General features: G+C 37.2%; 1 protein-coding gene across 1 annotated transcript in view; it reads left to right on the top strand.

The window, feature by feature from the left end:
- The window catches only part of LOC106503958 (UDP-glucuronosyltransferase 2C1), a 34,093-nt gene continuing 30,907 nt past the window's right edge, over nt 13,986–17,171 (top strand). The window contains exon 1 of the mRNA XM_018049523.1: nt 13,986–14,770. Within this exon, the coding sequence (XP_017905012.1) occupies nt 14,050–14,770 (721 nt within the window). The 5' untranslated portion in view covers nt 13,986–14,049. The remainder of the gene's footprint in view (nt 14,771–17,171) is intronic.

The following is a 17,171-nucleotide window of genomic DNA, read 5'->3' as shown; positions in this document are numbered from 1 at the left end:
TCTTAGAATGTTTTAGTTTCTGGTCTTTAACCAGTTTTGCTCTTTAACCAATTTTGAGCTTATCTTTGTGTATGGTGTTAGAAAGTGTTCTAAATTCATTCTGTTACAGGTAGCTGTGCAGTTTTCCCAGAACCATTTATTGAAGAGGTTGTTTTTGTCCCATTGCATTTTCTTACCTCCTTTGTCAAGATAAGGTACCCATATGTGCATGGGTTTATTTCTGGGCTTTCTATCCTGTTCCATTGGTCTATATTTCTGTTTTGGTGCCTGCACCATGCTGTCTTGATGACTGTAGCTTTGCAGTATAATCTGAAGTCAGGAAGCTTGATTCCTCCAGCTCCATTCTTCTTTCTTAAGACTGCTTTGGCTATTTGGGGGTCTTTTGTGGTTCCATATGAATTGTAAAATTTTTTGTTCTTGTTCTATGAAAAATGCCATTGGTGATTTGATAAAGATTTCATTGAAACTGTAGATTGTATTTGGTAGTATAGTAATTTTCATAATATTGATTCTTCCTGTCTAGGAACAAGGAATATCTCTCCATCTGTTTACATCATCTTTGATTTCTTTTATCAGTGTCTTAAAATTTTCTGTGTACAATTCTTTTTTCTCCTTGGGTAAGTTTATTCCTTGATATTTTATTCTTTTTGTTGAAATGGCAATTGGATTGATTCCTTAATTTCTCTTTCTGATTTCTCAGTGTTATTATATAAAGATGCAAGTGATTTCTGTGTATTGATTTTGTTTCTGCAACTTTGCTAAATTCACTGATTAGCTCTAGTAATTTTCTGATACTATTTTTAGGGTTTTCCATGTACAGTATCATGTCATCTGCAAACAGTGAGAGCTTTACTTCTTTTTTTCTGATCTGGATTCCTTCTATTTATCTATTTTTTTCTACTCTGATTGCTATAGCTAGGACTTCAAGAATTATGTTGAATAATAATGATGAGAGTGGACACCCTTGTCTTGTTCCTGATCTTAGAGGGAATGCTTTCAGTTTTTCACCATTGAAAATAATCTTTGCTATAGGCTTATCATATATGGCCTTTACTGTGTTGAGGTAGATTTTTTAAAGAGTTTTTAAAGAGTTTTCATTACAAATGGGTGCTGAATTTTGTCAAAGACTTTTTCTGCATCTATTGAGATTATCATATGGCTTTTATCTCTTAATTTGTTTATATGATATATCACATTGAATGATCTCTGTATATTGTAGAATCCTTGCATCCATGGAATAAACCCAACCTGATAATGGTGTATGAGCTTTTTTATGTGTTGCTGAATTCTATCTGCTAAAATTTTGTTGAGGATTTTTGCATCTATGTTCATCAGTGATATTGACCTATAGTTTTCTTTTTTTGTGTTGTCTTTGTTTGGTTTTGGTAGAAGGGTGATACCTCGTAGAATGAGTTTGTAAGTGTTCCTTCCTCTGCATTTTTTTGAAGGAGTTTTAGGAAGACAGGCATTATCTCTTCTCCAAATGTTTGATAGAATTTTCCCGTGAAGCCATCTGGTCCTGGGCTTTTGTTTTGGGGAACTTTTTTTTTTTTTTTTTAATCACAGCTTCAATTTCAGTGCTTGTAATGGGGTTGTTCATAATTTCTATTTCTTCCTGGTTCAGTCTTGAAAGATTGGATTGAACTTTTCTAAGAATCTGTCCATTTCTTGCAGGCTATCCACTTTGTTGCCATATAGTTGTTCATAATAGTCTCTTATAACACTTTGTGTTTCTGCACTCTGTTGTAACCTCTCTTTTTTCATTTCTAATTTTGTTGATTTTATTCTTCTCTCTTTTAATTTTTTTTGATGAGTCTGGCTAAAGGTTTGTCATTTTGTTTACCTTCTCAAAGAACCAGTTTTTAGTTTTATTAATCTTTACTATTGTTTCTTTCATGTTTTTTTTTCACATATTTCTGCTGTGATCTTTATGATTTTTTTCCTTCTACTAATTTTTTTTTCTTCTTCTTTTTCCAGTTGTTTTAGGTGTGAAGCTAGATTGTTTATTTGATGTTTTTCTTGTTTCTTGAGGTACGGTTGTATTGCTATAAACTTCCCTCTTAGAACTGCTTTTGCTGCATCACATAGGTTTTGAGTTGTCATGTTTTCATTGTCATTTGTTTCTAGAATTTTTTTATTTCCCTTTTGATTTCTTCAGTAACCTATTAGTTATTTAGAAACGTGTTGTTTAATTTCCATGTGTTTGTGTTTCTTCCAGCTTTTTTCTTCTAATTGATACCTAGTCTCCTAGTGCTGTGGTCAGAGATGCTTGATATGATTTCAATTTTCTTAAATTTACTGAGGTTTGATTTGTGACACAAGATGTGGTCTATTCTGGAGAATGTTCCACGTGCACTTGAGAAGGAGGTGTATTCTTCTGCATTTGGATGGAATGTCATGAAGATATCAATGAGATCCATCTCATCTAATGTATTATTTAAGACTTATGTTTTCTTATTAATTTTCTGTTTTGATGATCTGTCCTTTGGTGTGAATGGAGTGTTAAAGTCTCCTACTATTATTGTGTTACTTCAGATTCTCATTTTATGTCTGTTAGTGTTTGTCTTATTTATTGAGGTGCTCCTATGTTGGGTGCATAGATATTTACAGTTGTTATGTCTTCCTCTTGGATTGATCCCTTGATCATTATGTACTGTCTTTCCTTATCTCTTGTAGTATTCTTTATTTTAAGGTCTATTTTGTCTGATATGAGAATTGTTACTCCAACTTTCTTTTACTTCTCATTTGATGGAATATATTTTTCCATCCTCTTACTGTCAATTTATATGTGTCTTTAGGTCTGAAGTGGGTTTCTTGTAAACAGCATATATATGAGTCTTGTTTTTATATACATTCAGAAAGTCTGTGTCTTCTGGTTTAAGGGTTTAATCCATTTACATTTAAAGCAATTATTGATATGCATATTCCTATTGCCATTTTCTTGTTTGGAGTTGATTTTGTAGATCATTTTCTTCTCTTGTATTTCTTGACAATATAAGTCCCTTCAACATTTGTTGTAAAACTGGTTTGGTGGTATTGAATTCTCTTAATTTTTGCTTGTCTACAAAGCTATTCATTTCTCCATCAATTTTGAATTAGATCCTTGTCAGGTACAGTAATCTTGGCTGTAGGTTCTTACCTTTCTGTACTTAAAATATATCCTGCCATTCCCTTCTGGCCTGCAAGAGTTTCTGCTGAAAGACCAACTGTTAAGCATATGGGATTTTCCTTGTATGTTACTTGTTGCTTTTCTCTTGCTGCTTTTAATAGTCTTTCTTTGTGTTTAGTCTTTGTTAGTTTGATTAGCATGTGTCTTGGCATGTTTCTCCTTGGGTTTATCCGGTCTCTTGAACTTGATTGACTCTTTCCTTTTACATGTTGGGGAAAGTGTCAACTATCATCTCTTCAAAAATTTTCTCACACCCTTTCTTTTTCTCTTTTTCTTCTGGGACCCCTATACTTTGAATGTTGGTGTATTTGATATTGTCCCTGAGGTCTCTGAGATTAGCCTCACTTCTTTTCATTCTTTTTACTTTATATTGCTCTTCAGAAGTTATTTCCACCATTTTATCTTCCAGCTCACAGATTCCTTCTTCTGTTTCAGATATTCTGTTATTGATTCCTTCTAGAGTATTTTTAATTTCAATAATTGTGCTTTTTTTTCTCTGTATGATTATTCTTTAATCCTTCTAGTTCTCTGTTAATTGATTCTTATACTTTCTCCATTTTGTTTTCAACGTTTTTGATCATCTTTACTTGATTATTCTGAATTCTTTTTCAGGTAGTTTGCCTATTTCCTCATCATTTATTTGCACTTCTGTGTTTCTGCTGCTAAGTCACTTCAGTCGTGTCTGACTCTGTGTGATCCCATAGACAGCAGCCAACCAGGCTCCCCTGTCCCTGGGATTCTCCAGGAAAGAACACTGGAGTGGGTTGCCATTTCCTTCTCCAATGAAGGAAATGTGTTTCTAGTTTTTTCCTTCATTTGTGTAGTATTTCTCTGCCTTTTCCCTTTTTTTTTTTTTTTTAGCTCATTTTGTTTGAGGTCTCCTTTACCCTGGCCTCAAGATTGAATTCTTTCTTCCTTTCAGTTTCTTCCCTATGCAGATGACATCATCCTTATGGCAGAAAGTGAAGAGGAGCTAAAAAGCCTCTTGATGAAAGTGAAAGAGGAGAGTGAAAAAGTTGGCTTAAAGCTCAACATTCAGAAAACGAAGATCATGGCATCCGGTCCTGTCACTTCATGGGAAATAGATGGGGAAACAGTAGAAACATTGTCAGACTTTATTTTTTGGGCTCCAAAATCACTGCAGATGGTGATTGCAGCGATGAAAATAAAAGACGCTTGCTCCTTGGAAGAAAAGTTATGACCAACCTAGATAATATATTCAAAAGCAGAGACATTACTTTGCCGACTAAAGTCCTCCTAGTCAAGGCTATGGTTTTCCCTGTGGTCATGTATGGATGTGAGAGTTGGACTGTGAAGAAGGCTGAGGACCAAAGAATTGATGCTTTTGAACTGTGGTGTTGGAGAAGACTCTTGAGGGTCCCTTGGACTGCAAAGAGATCCAACCAGCCCATTCTGAAGGAGATCAACCCTGGGATTTCTTTGGAAGGAATGATGCTAAAGCTGAAACTCCAGTACTTTGGCCACCTCATGCGAAGAGTTGACTCGTTGGAAAAGACCGTGATGCTGGGAAAGATTGAGGGCAGGAGGAGAAGGGGACGACCGAGGATGAGATGGCTGGATGGCATCACGGACTCAATGGACGTGAATCTGAGTGAACTTCGGGAGATGGTGATGGACATGGAGGCCTGGCGTGCTGCGATTCATGGGATCGCAGAGTCGGACACGACTGAGCGACTGAACTGAACTGAACTGAACTTTGGTTCAGTGGTTTGTGTAAGCTTATAGAGTGAGATTTGTGTTGAATTGTTCTTGGGTTTGTTTCCTTTTCCTCTGATGGGCAAGGCTGAGGGAGGTAGTAATCCTGTCTGCTGATGATTGGGTTTATATTTTTGTTTGGCTTGTTGTTTAAATGTACAGGGTGCTACTGGTAGTTGGGTGATCCTGGGTTTTACATTCAGGTGGTTTCCTTTGTGTGAGTTCTCACCATTTGATACTCCCTAAGGTTAGTTCTCTGATAGTCTAGGTTCTTGGAGTCAGTGCTCCCACTTCAAAGGCTCAGGGCTTGATATCTGGTCAGCAATGAAGATTCCACAAGGGGTTTGTTATGGCATTAATGAGATTTTAAAAAATACCCCAAAAAGAGAAATCAAAAATGAATCCCTAACAGATGGAGTTACAAACTCAGGCATATAATATTTAAAATAATGGAATATACATAGATACATATACACCCATAAGCAATATCAAAACAGTCCAACTAAATAAAGTACAGTAGATTGACCCAGCAAACAAAGGAAACCAAAAATTGTATCTACCAGTTAAGAGCAAAACTAAATAAAGCACAAACTGGAAAGCAAAGTGCCAAGAGGGGAATAAATGAAAACAAAACTAACAAATATGTTGAGAGGAAAGGAAAGAAAGAAGAGGAAGAAAGAATAGATGCAAAGTTAAATAGAGGTAGATAAAGATTTATATACATTAAAAATTAACTGCAAGGGGAAAATAACAATAGAAAAGCAAAGAAATAAATGTAAAAAAATTATTATTATTTTAAAAATTAAAATTAAAGAAGAGAAAAGAAAAAATAAAGGAAGAAAGAAAACAACAACAACAAAAGGAAAGCTCAACAGAACTGCAAAAGCCCAGTGTAGAAGAAGAGTTTTATACCAGCAATAAAAAATGCAACTGAGAAAAAAAAATTAAAAAGCTCAAAAGCTTAATTAGATTTCATAGTGCCAATAACTGCGAGAGTCCTTTCGCTCTCTGGTAGTCACAGTCCACCTCACTTCCTTAGGGTGTCCTCCAACACTGTGCTGGTCTCTGGATCTGCTGTGGGGGCAGTTCAGATTCTAATCTGGTACGAGTCCTGTGTGTTCTTGCCTCCAATGTCCACAGCTATCAGAACTAGTGCATTCTGTTTTGTGGGAGCTCTCAATGTTCTTTAATATATTCCATAGACACAGTGTCTGCCTAGTTGGTCTTGTGGATTTAATCTGGAGTTTGTACAGCTGGTGGGAAGGTTTTGAGTCTTTTTCCTTAGCCACAATGCCCCTGGATTTCAATTGTAGTTTTATTTCCACCTCTGCATGTGGGTCATCCACAGGAGTTTACTCCTGAGGCTTCCCTGGAGGACTTGTGTCTGCCCCTGTGAGGACCAGATGTGGAGGTGGTGCAGCTGCTTGGGTTGCTGGGGTTCTGGCTGCACCAGGTACTCAGGGGAATTGCTGGCTAGGGAAGCAGGAAATATAATGCTCTAGAAGGATATGGCAACCAGTTATTGGCCAATACACTCCAGGATTCTTGCCTGGAGAACAACCCCCTGACAGAAAAGTGTGGCCGGTCACAGTCCACAGGGTCGCAAAGAGTTGGACACAACCAAAGCAACACTGTGTGCATACACATAAGATTTTTTTTGCCTGTGGCAGCTGTGCCCCAGTGAGGGTTAAGCATGAAGGGGGCACAGCTGCTTAGTTTGCAGGGACCCAGGTGGCACCAAGTGTGCAGGGACATGAACTGCCTCCGTTGCTGGAGTTATGGCCCCATCAGAGTCTTTTTTAGAGCCTCTTGTGGCTGGTGATCAGAAGGCCTCAGAAGTCTTTCTCTGTAGTTCTGTCCATTCTGGCACTTAGAGGGCTCCCTTGCCTAGGGTCCTTCTCTGTTGTTCGACACGTCAGGCACATAGAGGGGCCCCCCTGGCTGGGATCCTACTCTGCAGATCTGTGCATCAGGCACTTAAAGTGGAACCCTAGGTGGGGTCCTACTCTATAGTTTGGTGCATCACGCAAAGGAGCACCCTGGGTGGGATCCTACTCTAGTTCAGTGCACCAGGCATTTGATGGGCCAGCCTCTCTATTGTTCAGCTGCTGATGCTGGCATGTGGGGAGAGAGAGGCTATGGTGATGGTTCCACCCACTATGTGTTATCCAGCAGTATAGCCTTGCTTTCCTCCACAGGCATTTTCCACCACAATCTCTTTCCTCACTTCCCCTCATTCCATCTCTCCATAGTCACCAGCAGGCCTAGCCCTGTGATTGCTCTGCAATCCCTAAACTCCAGCTCCCAGCCATTGTACCTTCTAGGGGACCTGCATCCTTGCCTGGGGTATGTATGGCTGTGTCAAGGGCTGTCTGGTTCTCATTCCATTTAGGCTGCCACAGATCAGCTGTTTCACTCTCAGCCTTAAATATTTTTCCTCTGACCCAGACATTTGCCCTGATGTGGGGATCAGACCCCTGCTTCAGTTCCCCCACCCACTGAGGGCAAGCCCAGTCCTACTAACACTCCTGTTTTTTTTTTCCTAGTTTCTTCATCCTACTGAGTTTTGCATGGTCTATATATTCTTTCCCTCTGGTCAGGTAATCCTGTCCACTCTCAGCTGGTGTTCTGCATGCACTTCCATGTCTGAAGGTGTATTCCTGATGTACCGTGGAGAGAGATGTACTCCTTGCCTACTTACTCCTCCTCCATCTTGTACTCCATCTCTATAATAGCCTTAAATCATAGTTTAATCTTTGGTCATTTTATGCCAAACTCAATATATCTCTTTGCTTTTTATTAATATACAATGGTGTTAACATAAATAATTTAAGTAACTCAGGATTTAGATACCTTATTTCTGAATTTTCTGAGTTTATTAAAAGAATTACTCTGACAACTAAATGCATATATTCTATCTTGTAGCCAAAGTTTTCCTTAAACACAAATATTTACTTTTTGATATATCATTATGGGGCTTCTCAAGTGGTGCTGGTAGTAAAGAATCTGCCTGTCAATGCAGGAGACAGAAATGGGTTTGATCGCTGGGTTGGGAAGATTGCCTGAAGGAGAGCATGACAATCCACTCCAGTATTTTTGCTGGAGAATTCCATGGACTGAGGAGCCTGGCTGGCTACAGTCCACAGGGTTGCAAAGACTCAGACATGACTGAAGTGACTTAGCACATATATACAACACTATATTCATTATATTAAAAATCTGACAATTTTAGGTATGCAAAGGCTAAACCTTTGTAAAATTTACATTTTTAAGTTTCAGTTCACTTCAGTTCAGTCACTCAGTCATGTCTGACTCTTTGTGACCCCATGAATTGCAGCACGCCAGGCCTCCCTATCTATCATCAACTCCCGGAGTTCACCCAAACCCACGTCCATGGAGTCAGTGATGTCATCAAGCCATCTCATCCTCTGTCGTTCCTTTTTCCTCCTGCCCTCAATCCCACCCAACATCAGAGTCTTTTCCATGAGTCAACTCTTCGCATGAGGTGGCCAAAGTACTGGAGTTTCAGCTTTAGCATCATTCCTTCCAAAGAAATCCCGGGACCTATCTCCTTTAGAATGGACTGGTTGGATCTCCTTGCAGTTCAAGTGACTCTCAAGAGTCTTCTCCAACACCACAGTTCAAAAGCATCAATTCTTTGGTGCTCAGCTTTCTTCACAGTCCAACTCTCACATCCATACATGACCACTGGAAAAACCATAGCCTTGACTAGACAGACCTTTGTTGGCAAAGTAATGTCTCTGCTTTTGAATATGTTATCTATGTTGGTCATAACTTTTCTTCCAAGGAGTATTTTTATTTTAAGTCACATCAGCCATATCTGACTCTGTGCGACCCCACAGACATCAGCCCACCAGGCTCCCCTGTCCCTGGGATTCTCCGGGCAAGAACACTGAAGTGGGTTGCCATTTCCTTCTCCAATGCATGAAAGTGAAATGTGAAAGTGAAGTCGCTCAGTCCTGTCGGACTCTTGGCGACCCCATGGACTGCAGCCTACCAGGCTCCTCCATCCATGGGATTTTCCGGGCAAGAGTACTGGAGTGGGGTGGCGTTGCCTTCTCCAAGAAGTAAGCATCTTTTAATTTCATGGCTGCAGTCACAATCTGCAGTGATTTTGGAGCCCCCCAAAATAAAGCCTGACACTGTTTCCACTGTTTCCTCATCTAATTTCCATGAAGTGATGGGACCAGGTCCCATGATCTTCTTTTTCTGAATGTTGAGCTTTAAGCCAATTTTTTTCACTCTCCTCTTTTACTTTCATCAAGAGGCTTTTTAGTTCCTCTTCACTTTCTACCATAAGGGTGGTGTCATCTGCATATCTGAGGTTATTGATAGTTCTTCCTGCAATCTTGATTCCAGCTTGTGCTTCTTCCAGCCCACCATTTCTCATGATGTACTCTGCATAGAAGTTAAATAAGCAAGGTGACAATATACAGCCTTGACATTCCTTTTCCTATTTGAAATCAGTCTGTTGCTCCATGTCCAGTCCTACTTGTTGCTTCCTGACCTGCATAGAGGTTTCTCAAGAGGCAGGTCAGGTGGTCTGGTATTCCCATCTCTTTCAGACTTTTCCACAGTTTATTGTGGTCCACACAGTCAAAGGCTTTGGCATAGTCAATAAAGCAGAAATAGACGTTTTTCTGGAACTCTCTTGCTTTTTTGATGATCCAGTGGATGTTGGCAACTTGATCTCTGGTTCCTCTGCCTATTCTAAAACCAGGTGGAACATCTGGAAGTTCATGGTTCACGTATTGCTGAAGCCTGGCTTGGAGAATTTTGAGTATTACTTTACTAAGTGCTAATAAAAACTATTTATTTGGAGTTTCATGACCTCTGACTCTCACAGTTAAACTAACATGCTTTAAAATGTCTTTACTTAACAATTCACATGTGGTTATATTATGAAATCCTGCTCAAGTTTTTCTGGATCATGATAATATAAAATGATAATAAGTAGACACAAGTTTCTTTGCTCTTGTGTGTACATTCATATATATATATATATATATATATATATATATATATATAAAACCACAACATCATGTTCTATATGTTATAAAATAAAAGTTAGTCATGCAGTGTCATGCTTTGATTGTTAAACTTCCTTGCCTTTTAAGATAAGGGAAATATTTGCTTCTACTATGTTCTATATATTTTACCAAAGATAATAATTCATCTGCAGACACAGATCGACCATATTGCCTAAATTAATGGGAGTATCAACTGTGATATTCTAAATGGTAATAGAGTAGGTCTTTAGAAGTATCTGATGCTTGTAGAGCAGAAAACCTAAGTTCTTCAGTGTACATGAATTGCTATCTACCTTCTTCTGCTTTTCAATTTTATTTTCTCCCTAGGTTCTTTGCTTCTGAATCTCATTCCAGCTCTACCATGGTTCTAGATTCTTGCTCTAAACTTTGCCAGATATACTGAGATCCTATCTCTCATTCTCAGTTCCTGCCATTTATTTCCCCACAATTTGGATGTATGTCCCTCAGATACAATATCAGTGTCAAAATGACACCATGAAATTCAGGTATCTACCTTTCACACTTAATGCAATTTTCAGATGTAAACCATGATTCTTCATGGAGGGAAGCCACAATAGCTGTGTAAGTGCCCTCTATGTTGATGCAGCTTCACCAGGATTTCTTCCCATCCATAGAGAAAATATTCATTCCATGTGCATAATATTTTATATAGAAAGTTTATTTCTACAAACTCTATAATGGTTGAGAAATTTTGATTTACAAGCTATAAATGCTTTCATTTCCTCACTATGCTTAATAAAATATAAGTTCTATTTAAGTTCCAGCTTATAATGACAGAAAGTGAAGAGGAAGTAAAGAACCTCTTGATGAAGATGGAAGAAGAGAGTGAAAATGCTGGCTTAAAACTCAACATTCAAGAAACTAGGATCATGGCATCTGGTCCCATAACTTCATTATGAACAGATGGGGGGAAAGTGGAAATAGTGCAGATTGTATTTTCTTGGGCTCCCAAATCACTGAAGACAGTGACTTCAGTCATGAAATTAAATGACGCTTGCTTTTTGAGTGTAAAGCTATGAAAAACCTAGACAGTGTATTAAAAAGTGAAGACATCACTTTGCTGATAATGGTCCATATAGGCAGACCTATGGTTGTCCCAGTAGTCATGTATGAATGTGAGATTTGGAACATGAAGAAGGCTGAGCACTGAAAAATGAAAGCTTTCTAACTCTAGTGCTGGAGAAGACTCTTGAGAGTCTCTTGGACAGCAAAGAGATAAAACCAGTCAAACCTAAAGGAAATCAACCCTGAGTATTCATTGGAATGATTGATGCTGAAGCTGTAACTCCAATATTTTGGCCACTTGATGTGAAGACTTTACTCTTCGGAGAAGATTGAGGGCAGGAGGAGTAGGGGGTGACAGAGGATAAGATGGCTGATTGACATCAGTGACTCAGTGGACATGTGTTTGAGAAAAGTCCAGGAGATAGGGAAGGACAGTGAGGCCTGGTGTGCCCACAGCTCATGGGGTTGCAGGGAGTCAGACATGACTGCTCAACTGAAAAACAGCATCACTTCACACCATTCAGAATGGCTATCACCAAAAAATCTACAAGCAATAAATGCTGGAGAGAGAATGAAGAAAAGGGAGCTCTCTTGCACTGTTGATTGGAATGTAAATTGATATGGACACTATGGAGAGCAATACACATGTTCCTTAAAATACTAAAAATAGAACTCCCATAAGATCAGCAATTCTGCATTGGTCATATATTCTAAGAAAACCATATGTGAAAAAGATATATGCACCTCAAATGTCATTGCAGCACTATTTTCTAATACAATAGCCAGAACATAGAAGCAACCTAAATGCCCATCAGCAGATGAATGGATAAAGAAGGTGTGGTACATACATATAATGGAATATTACTCAACCACAAAAAGACATGTAACTGGATCATTTGTAGAAAGGCGGATTGACCTGGAGTATGTCATTCAGAGTGAAGTAATAATAAATAAATGTTGGGAGACTGGCTTTGACTTATGTACCCTAACATGTGTAAAACAGATAAATAGTGGGAACCTTTTGTATAGTGTAGGAGGGTCAACTTAATTCTCTGCGGTGACTTAGATGGTGGGATGGGGGTTCACAAAGAGGTCCAAGAGGGAGGGTACATATGTATACATATAGTTGATTCACTTTATTGTACAACAGAAACTAACACACCAATATAAAACAACTATACACCAATAAAATTTTTGGAAAAGAAATAAAACTATCACTGTTTATGGAAAACATGATACTATATATAGAAAATCCTAAAGATGCTATGCAAAGCTGCTACATCTTAGGAATGAATTTGTTAAGTAAACAAGATACAGAATTAACACAGAGAAATTTGTTGCATTTCTATATGCCAGCAATGAATGATCAAAAAAAAATTAAAGAAAAAATCCCATTATCACTTCATCAAAAAGAATAAAATATCTAGGAATAATCCTGCCAAGGGAGCAAAAGACCCGTGCTCTGAACAGGATAAGACACTGATGAAATAAATCAAAGATGACACAATCAGATGGAAACAATTGGAAGAATCAATATTATCAAAATTATTATAGTTCTCAAGGCAGTCTACAGATTCAATGCAATCCTTATCAAATTACCAAGCATATTTTTCATAAACTAGAACTATTTTAAAAAATTATGCACACAGAAAAGTCTCTGAATGGTCAAAGCAATTTTGAGAAAGAAAAACAGAGGTGGAGGAATAAGATGACTCCCTGACTTCAGGCTTTACTACAAAGCTACAGAATCAAGACAGTATGGTACTGAGGCATAAATCAATGAACAGGATAGAATGTCCAGAAATAAACCAACAGACCTATTGCTAATTAATCTATGACAAAAGAGCAAGACTACAATGGAGAACAACCTGGCTATTCAATAAGTGGCACTGGGAAAACTGGATAAATACATGTAAACGAATGAAAGTAGAACATTATTTGACATTATACAAAAAAAAAATAAACTCAAAATGGATTAAAGACCAATGTAAGACTGAACACCCAAACATTCTCTGAATAAATTACAATGATATATTTTTTTGATCTATTTCACAGAGTAATGGAAATGAAAAAAATCTAGCAAATGGGATCAAGTTAAACTCAAAAGCTGTTGCACAGCAAAGCAGAACATAAGCAAAATGGGAAGGCAACCCTTAGAGGGGGAGGAAATATTTGCAAATGAAGAAACAAAGAATTAATCTCCAAAATATTGCAGCAGCACAGATAAACCTGGAGGTTATCCTACTAAGTGAATAAGGAATACAGAGAAAGACAACTATCACATTGCCTATATGTGCAATCTAAAAAAGAAAAAAAAATGAACTTATTTACAAAGCAAAAACAGAATGACACAATAAAACAAACTTATGGTTAGAAAAGAGGTAAGGTGGGGGGAGCAATAAATTGGGAGTTGGGATTAGCAGATACAGGCTACTATATTTAAAATAGATGAACCAACAAGGACTTATTATATGGCACAGGAAATTCTGTTTAATATTCTGTAGCAAGTAAAGGCAAAAAGAATTTTAAAAAGAATAAATATATATACATATATATATATATATAACTGAGTCATTTTGCTGCACACCTGAAACTAACTCATTGCTAATCAACTATAATCCAATATAAAATTAGAAATAAATCTCCCTGCCTTAACATCTCTTAAAGTATGCGTATTTCTGGCATTAAGTGATAATCTCTTCCATACCTACAATATCTAGCAGAATTATCAGTAAAAGAAACACTACAGAGACCTTCCTGTTCAAATGAGCATTCAAATAAAACAAACAAAAGAGTTCAAAAACTTTAGACTTAATAGAATATTCAATCACATAATGCTGGATTTTCTATCATTACTTAGAAATTATTATGGATTTGTGTTTACGCCTGAGTATGTATTTCCTAAGTCAGTGTATTTTTTTTTCCCCATCAAAGTAGTTGCTTTTCATTTTAATCCATAATACAAAGTACACACTTCAAAGTTCAGCCCAGCCACTATAAATTGATTGGGATTGCTAAGGAGAGATCTTTGGATTGTGTTTCATGCATTTGGTTTAAGCCCAGATTTAATTCAAGCAAGAGTTAACCATGAAGACTGTGAAAGGCTTTTGCATCTTTTTCATCCTGCAGCTATGTCTCCTTGACTCTGGGAGGACGGGCAAAGTTCTTGTATGGCCTGTGGATTTTAGTCACTGGATTAATTTACAAGTTATTCTAGAAGAGCTTCACCTTCGTGGGCATGAGATAACTGTCCTGGTACCTTCACAAAGTCTTCTGATTGATGATACTAAGGTTCCCTATAATGTGGAGATCCTCCAGCTTTCAGTAACTAAAGAAACTTTCATGGAAGAGCTCAATACCATTCTCTATGAAGCTACGTTTGCACTGCCAAAACTCTCATGGTGGGAAATGCAAATAAAACTGGCAAACATAGGCAGAAAATTTTTATTAACAACCAAAAGAGTGTGTGACAGTGCTGTCACTAACAAGGAGTTACTCAGCAGGCTACAGGCAGCCAAGTTTGATGTCTGTATTGCTGACCCTTTAAGTTTTTGTGGGGAATTAGTGGCTGAACTCCTGAATATTCCATTTGTATACACTTTTCGGTTTTTCTATGGAAATGTCTTTGAAAGACTGTGTGCTGGGCTTCCTATGCCTTCTTCATATGTTCCTGGTGTCACATCAAGACTGACAGACAAGATGACTTTTATACAGAGGCTGGAGAACTGGTTACTATATACAATGAATGACATGATATATTCATATTACGTGTTTCCAGAATGGGATGAGTATTACAGCAAGGTTTTAGGTAAGAGAAATATGTATATAATAAGTATTCTTATAACCTATAAAAATGTAAATATTTATCTGACCGTATGAAAACTTACAAAAAGTATTTTAGATGAAGAAGATCCAAGCACCTGTGGCTACACTGTTTTGAATTTAAGAAATAATAACACTCTTTTTTGGGTTTTGTGTTATATGATTGAATACAGATAACATTCCCTCCTCCAGGGGATCTTTCCAGCCCAGAGATTGAACCCAGGTTTCCTGCATTGCAGGCTGATTCTTTAGCATCTGAGCTACCAGAGGAACGCCAATGATATATCCGAGAAGGAATATTCTCTATATTTATGTATGATTTCTTGGAGTGTCTGGAAAACCCAAATCTGACAGTGTGCTTAATTTTCATAAACTTGGACTACTTCTTTGAATTTTGCTTCTCATCTTCCTCAGCCTGTTTTCTTTTTGATTAACTTGCTCTTCCTAAAGCTTTATATTTATGTCCTGTGAAGGAATGGTTAATCGGTGGCCAGGTTTGCAATGTGTTGAACATGAAACTAGAAAATGAATAATGTGATTTGGTTTCATCTGATCTTGTCTTCTAAAGTGTAAAAAAAAAAAATTTTCTAAAGGACTATGTTTCCAGATTTTGTAAATCACCTGGGTGTTTTGTTTCTCTTGTTCTATTTAAAATTGCATTAAAGGTGAAGTAGTGACTTTTGACCCTGAGCACAAAGTTTTTCTCTACTCTGATTTGATCATACCAATGTTCTGGATATTGTGGAGATCCTCCAGCTTTCAGTAACTAAAGAAACTTTTGTGGAAGAGCTCATGAAAGTCCATTTACCCCTTCTTTCATTTCTTTTGAATAATTTATTTTTTATTATTTTTATGTGATTATGTTAAATAAATTTTGCATAAGAGGTAAATTACTTTTGAGAAAGAAGTACCTTTTTTACATCACTTAGGTTTTTTTAAGTGTTACTCGCATGTAACATTGTGTTAGTTTCAGTTGGTGACAAAAGATTAATCAAGAGTCAACTTAAGAAGGAAATGGAAAATTTTATCTGAGCCAATCTGAGGATTGTAACCCTGGAGAAAGTCTGTTAGGAAGATCTGAGGAATGTTATGCACATTAGAAGCCAAAGCACTGTTATATAAATTTTTGAGGGAAAGGGTTATACATGAAAGAATCATCCATTAAAGCAATATATTGCCAGTTTATATAGTCCTAAAAAGTGAGTAGTGGGTCATCGTGACCCCTTAAGGGATTAAGAAAGTAATGTTAACTCCTAACAAGCTACCTTGCTAGGGCCAGGAGGAAATTGCTTTTTTGTAGAGTAAACTTTCTTGTGTCTCCTGTGGGGATCTAGTTAATACATAATGCAGAAGAACATTGCGCACTAAAACGAGGAGTGCTGGGCACCGACTCAAGTGGCAGAGAAATTTTTATGCAAAATATTTCTTGCCTTGCCTTAAAATAATTTTGTTTCATCACATGTATACAGCATAATGATAAGATATTTCTACATACTGTGAAACAATCACTGTAGATAATATCCATCGCTACACATAGTTACAAATGGGTTTTTATCTGAGAACTCATAAGATCTACTTTCTTAGTACAATACAGTGTTAGTAACTATAGTCACCATGCTGTAACTTACTGGATTACTTTTACTTTAGAACTGGAACTTTGTACCATTTGACCACCTTCAACTACCTATTGTGACCATGCTACAACCTTAGCATCCGGCAACCACCAATTTTTTCAGTGTCTACAGTTTGTTTTAGTTTGGTTTTCTCTTAGATTCCACATATAAGTGATATATTTCCCTGTCTTACTTCCCTTAACATAATATCCTCAAGATCCATTCATGTTTAGGCAAATGGCAAGTTTTCCTTGTTTCTCATGACTTAATAATGTTCCACTCTATCTGTAATTATATTTTCTTTATCCATTCATGTGTTTATAAACACTTAGATTGTTTCCATGATTTTGGCTATTGTGAATACTGCAGCAATGAGCTTAAGAGTGCAATGATCTGTTTTTGTTTTTGTTTTTTCTATTTTCATACCCATGAATGGAATTTCTGGATCATATGGTAAAATCAAATAAAATCAAGTTATTTTTAAATTTTGAGGCACCTCCATAACATTTTCCTTATTGGCTGTACTGATTTACATTTGCACTAACTGTAAACTTGTTCGTCTCTTTTCACTACCTCCTCACCAGCATTTGTCTCTTATCATTTTGATGATAGCCCTCATAACAGGTATGAGATGTTAATTCTTTACAGTTTTGCTTTGAATTTTCTTGGTCACTAGTAATGTTGAGCACCATTTCAGATTCTTATTGACTAACTGAATGTTTATTCAGTTCCTCAGCTAACTTTTAAAAATTTAATTATTTGTTTATGTGCTAT

This window comes from Capra hircus, chromosome 6 (assembly GCF_001704415.2).
Source record: "Capra hircus breed San Clemente chromosome 6, ASM170441v1, whole genome shotgun sequence".
In the NCBI taxonomy this organism is placed as follows: domain Eukaryota; kingdom Metazoa; phylum Chordata; class Mammalia; order Artiodactyla; family Bovidae; genus Capra; species Capra hircus.
This window is presented reverse-complemented; position numbering and strand designations above follow the sequence as displayed.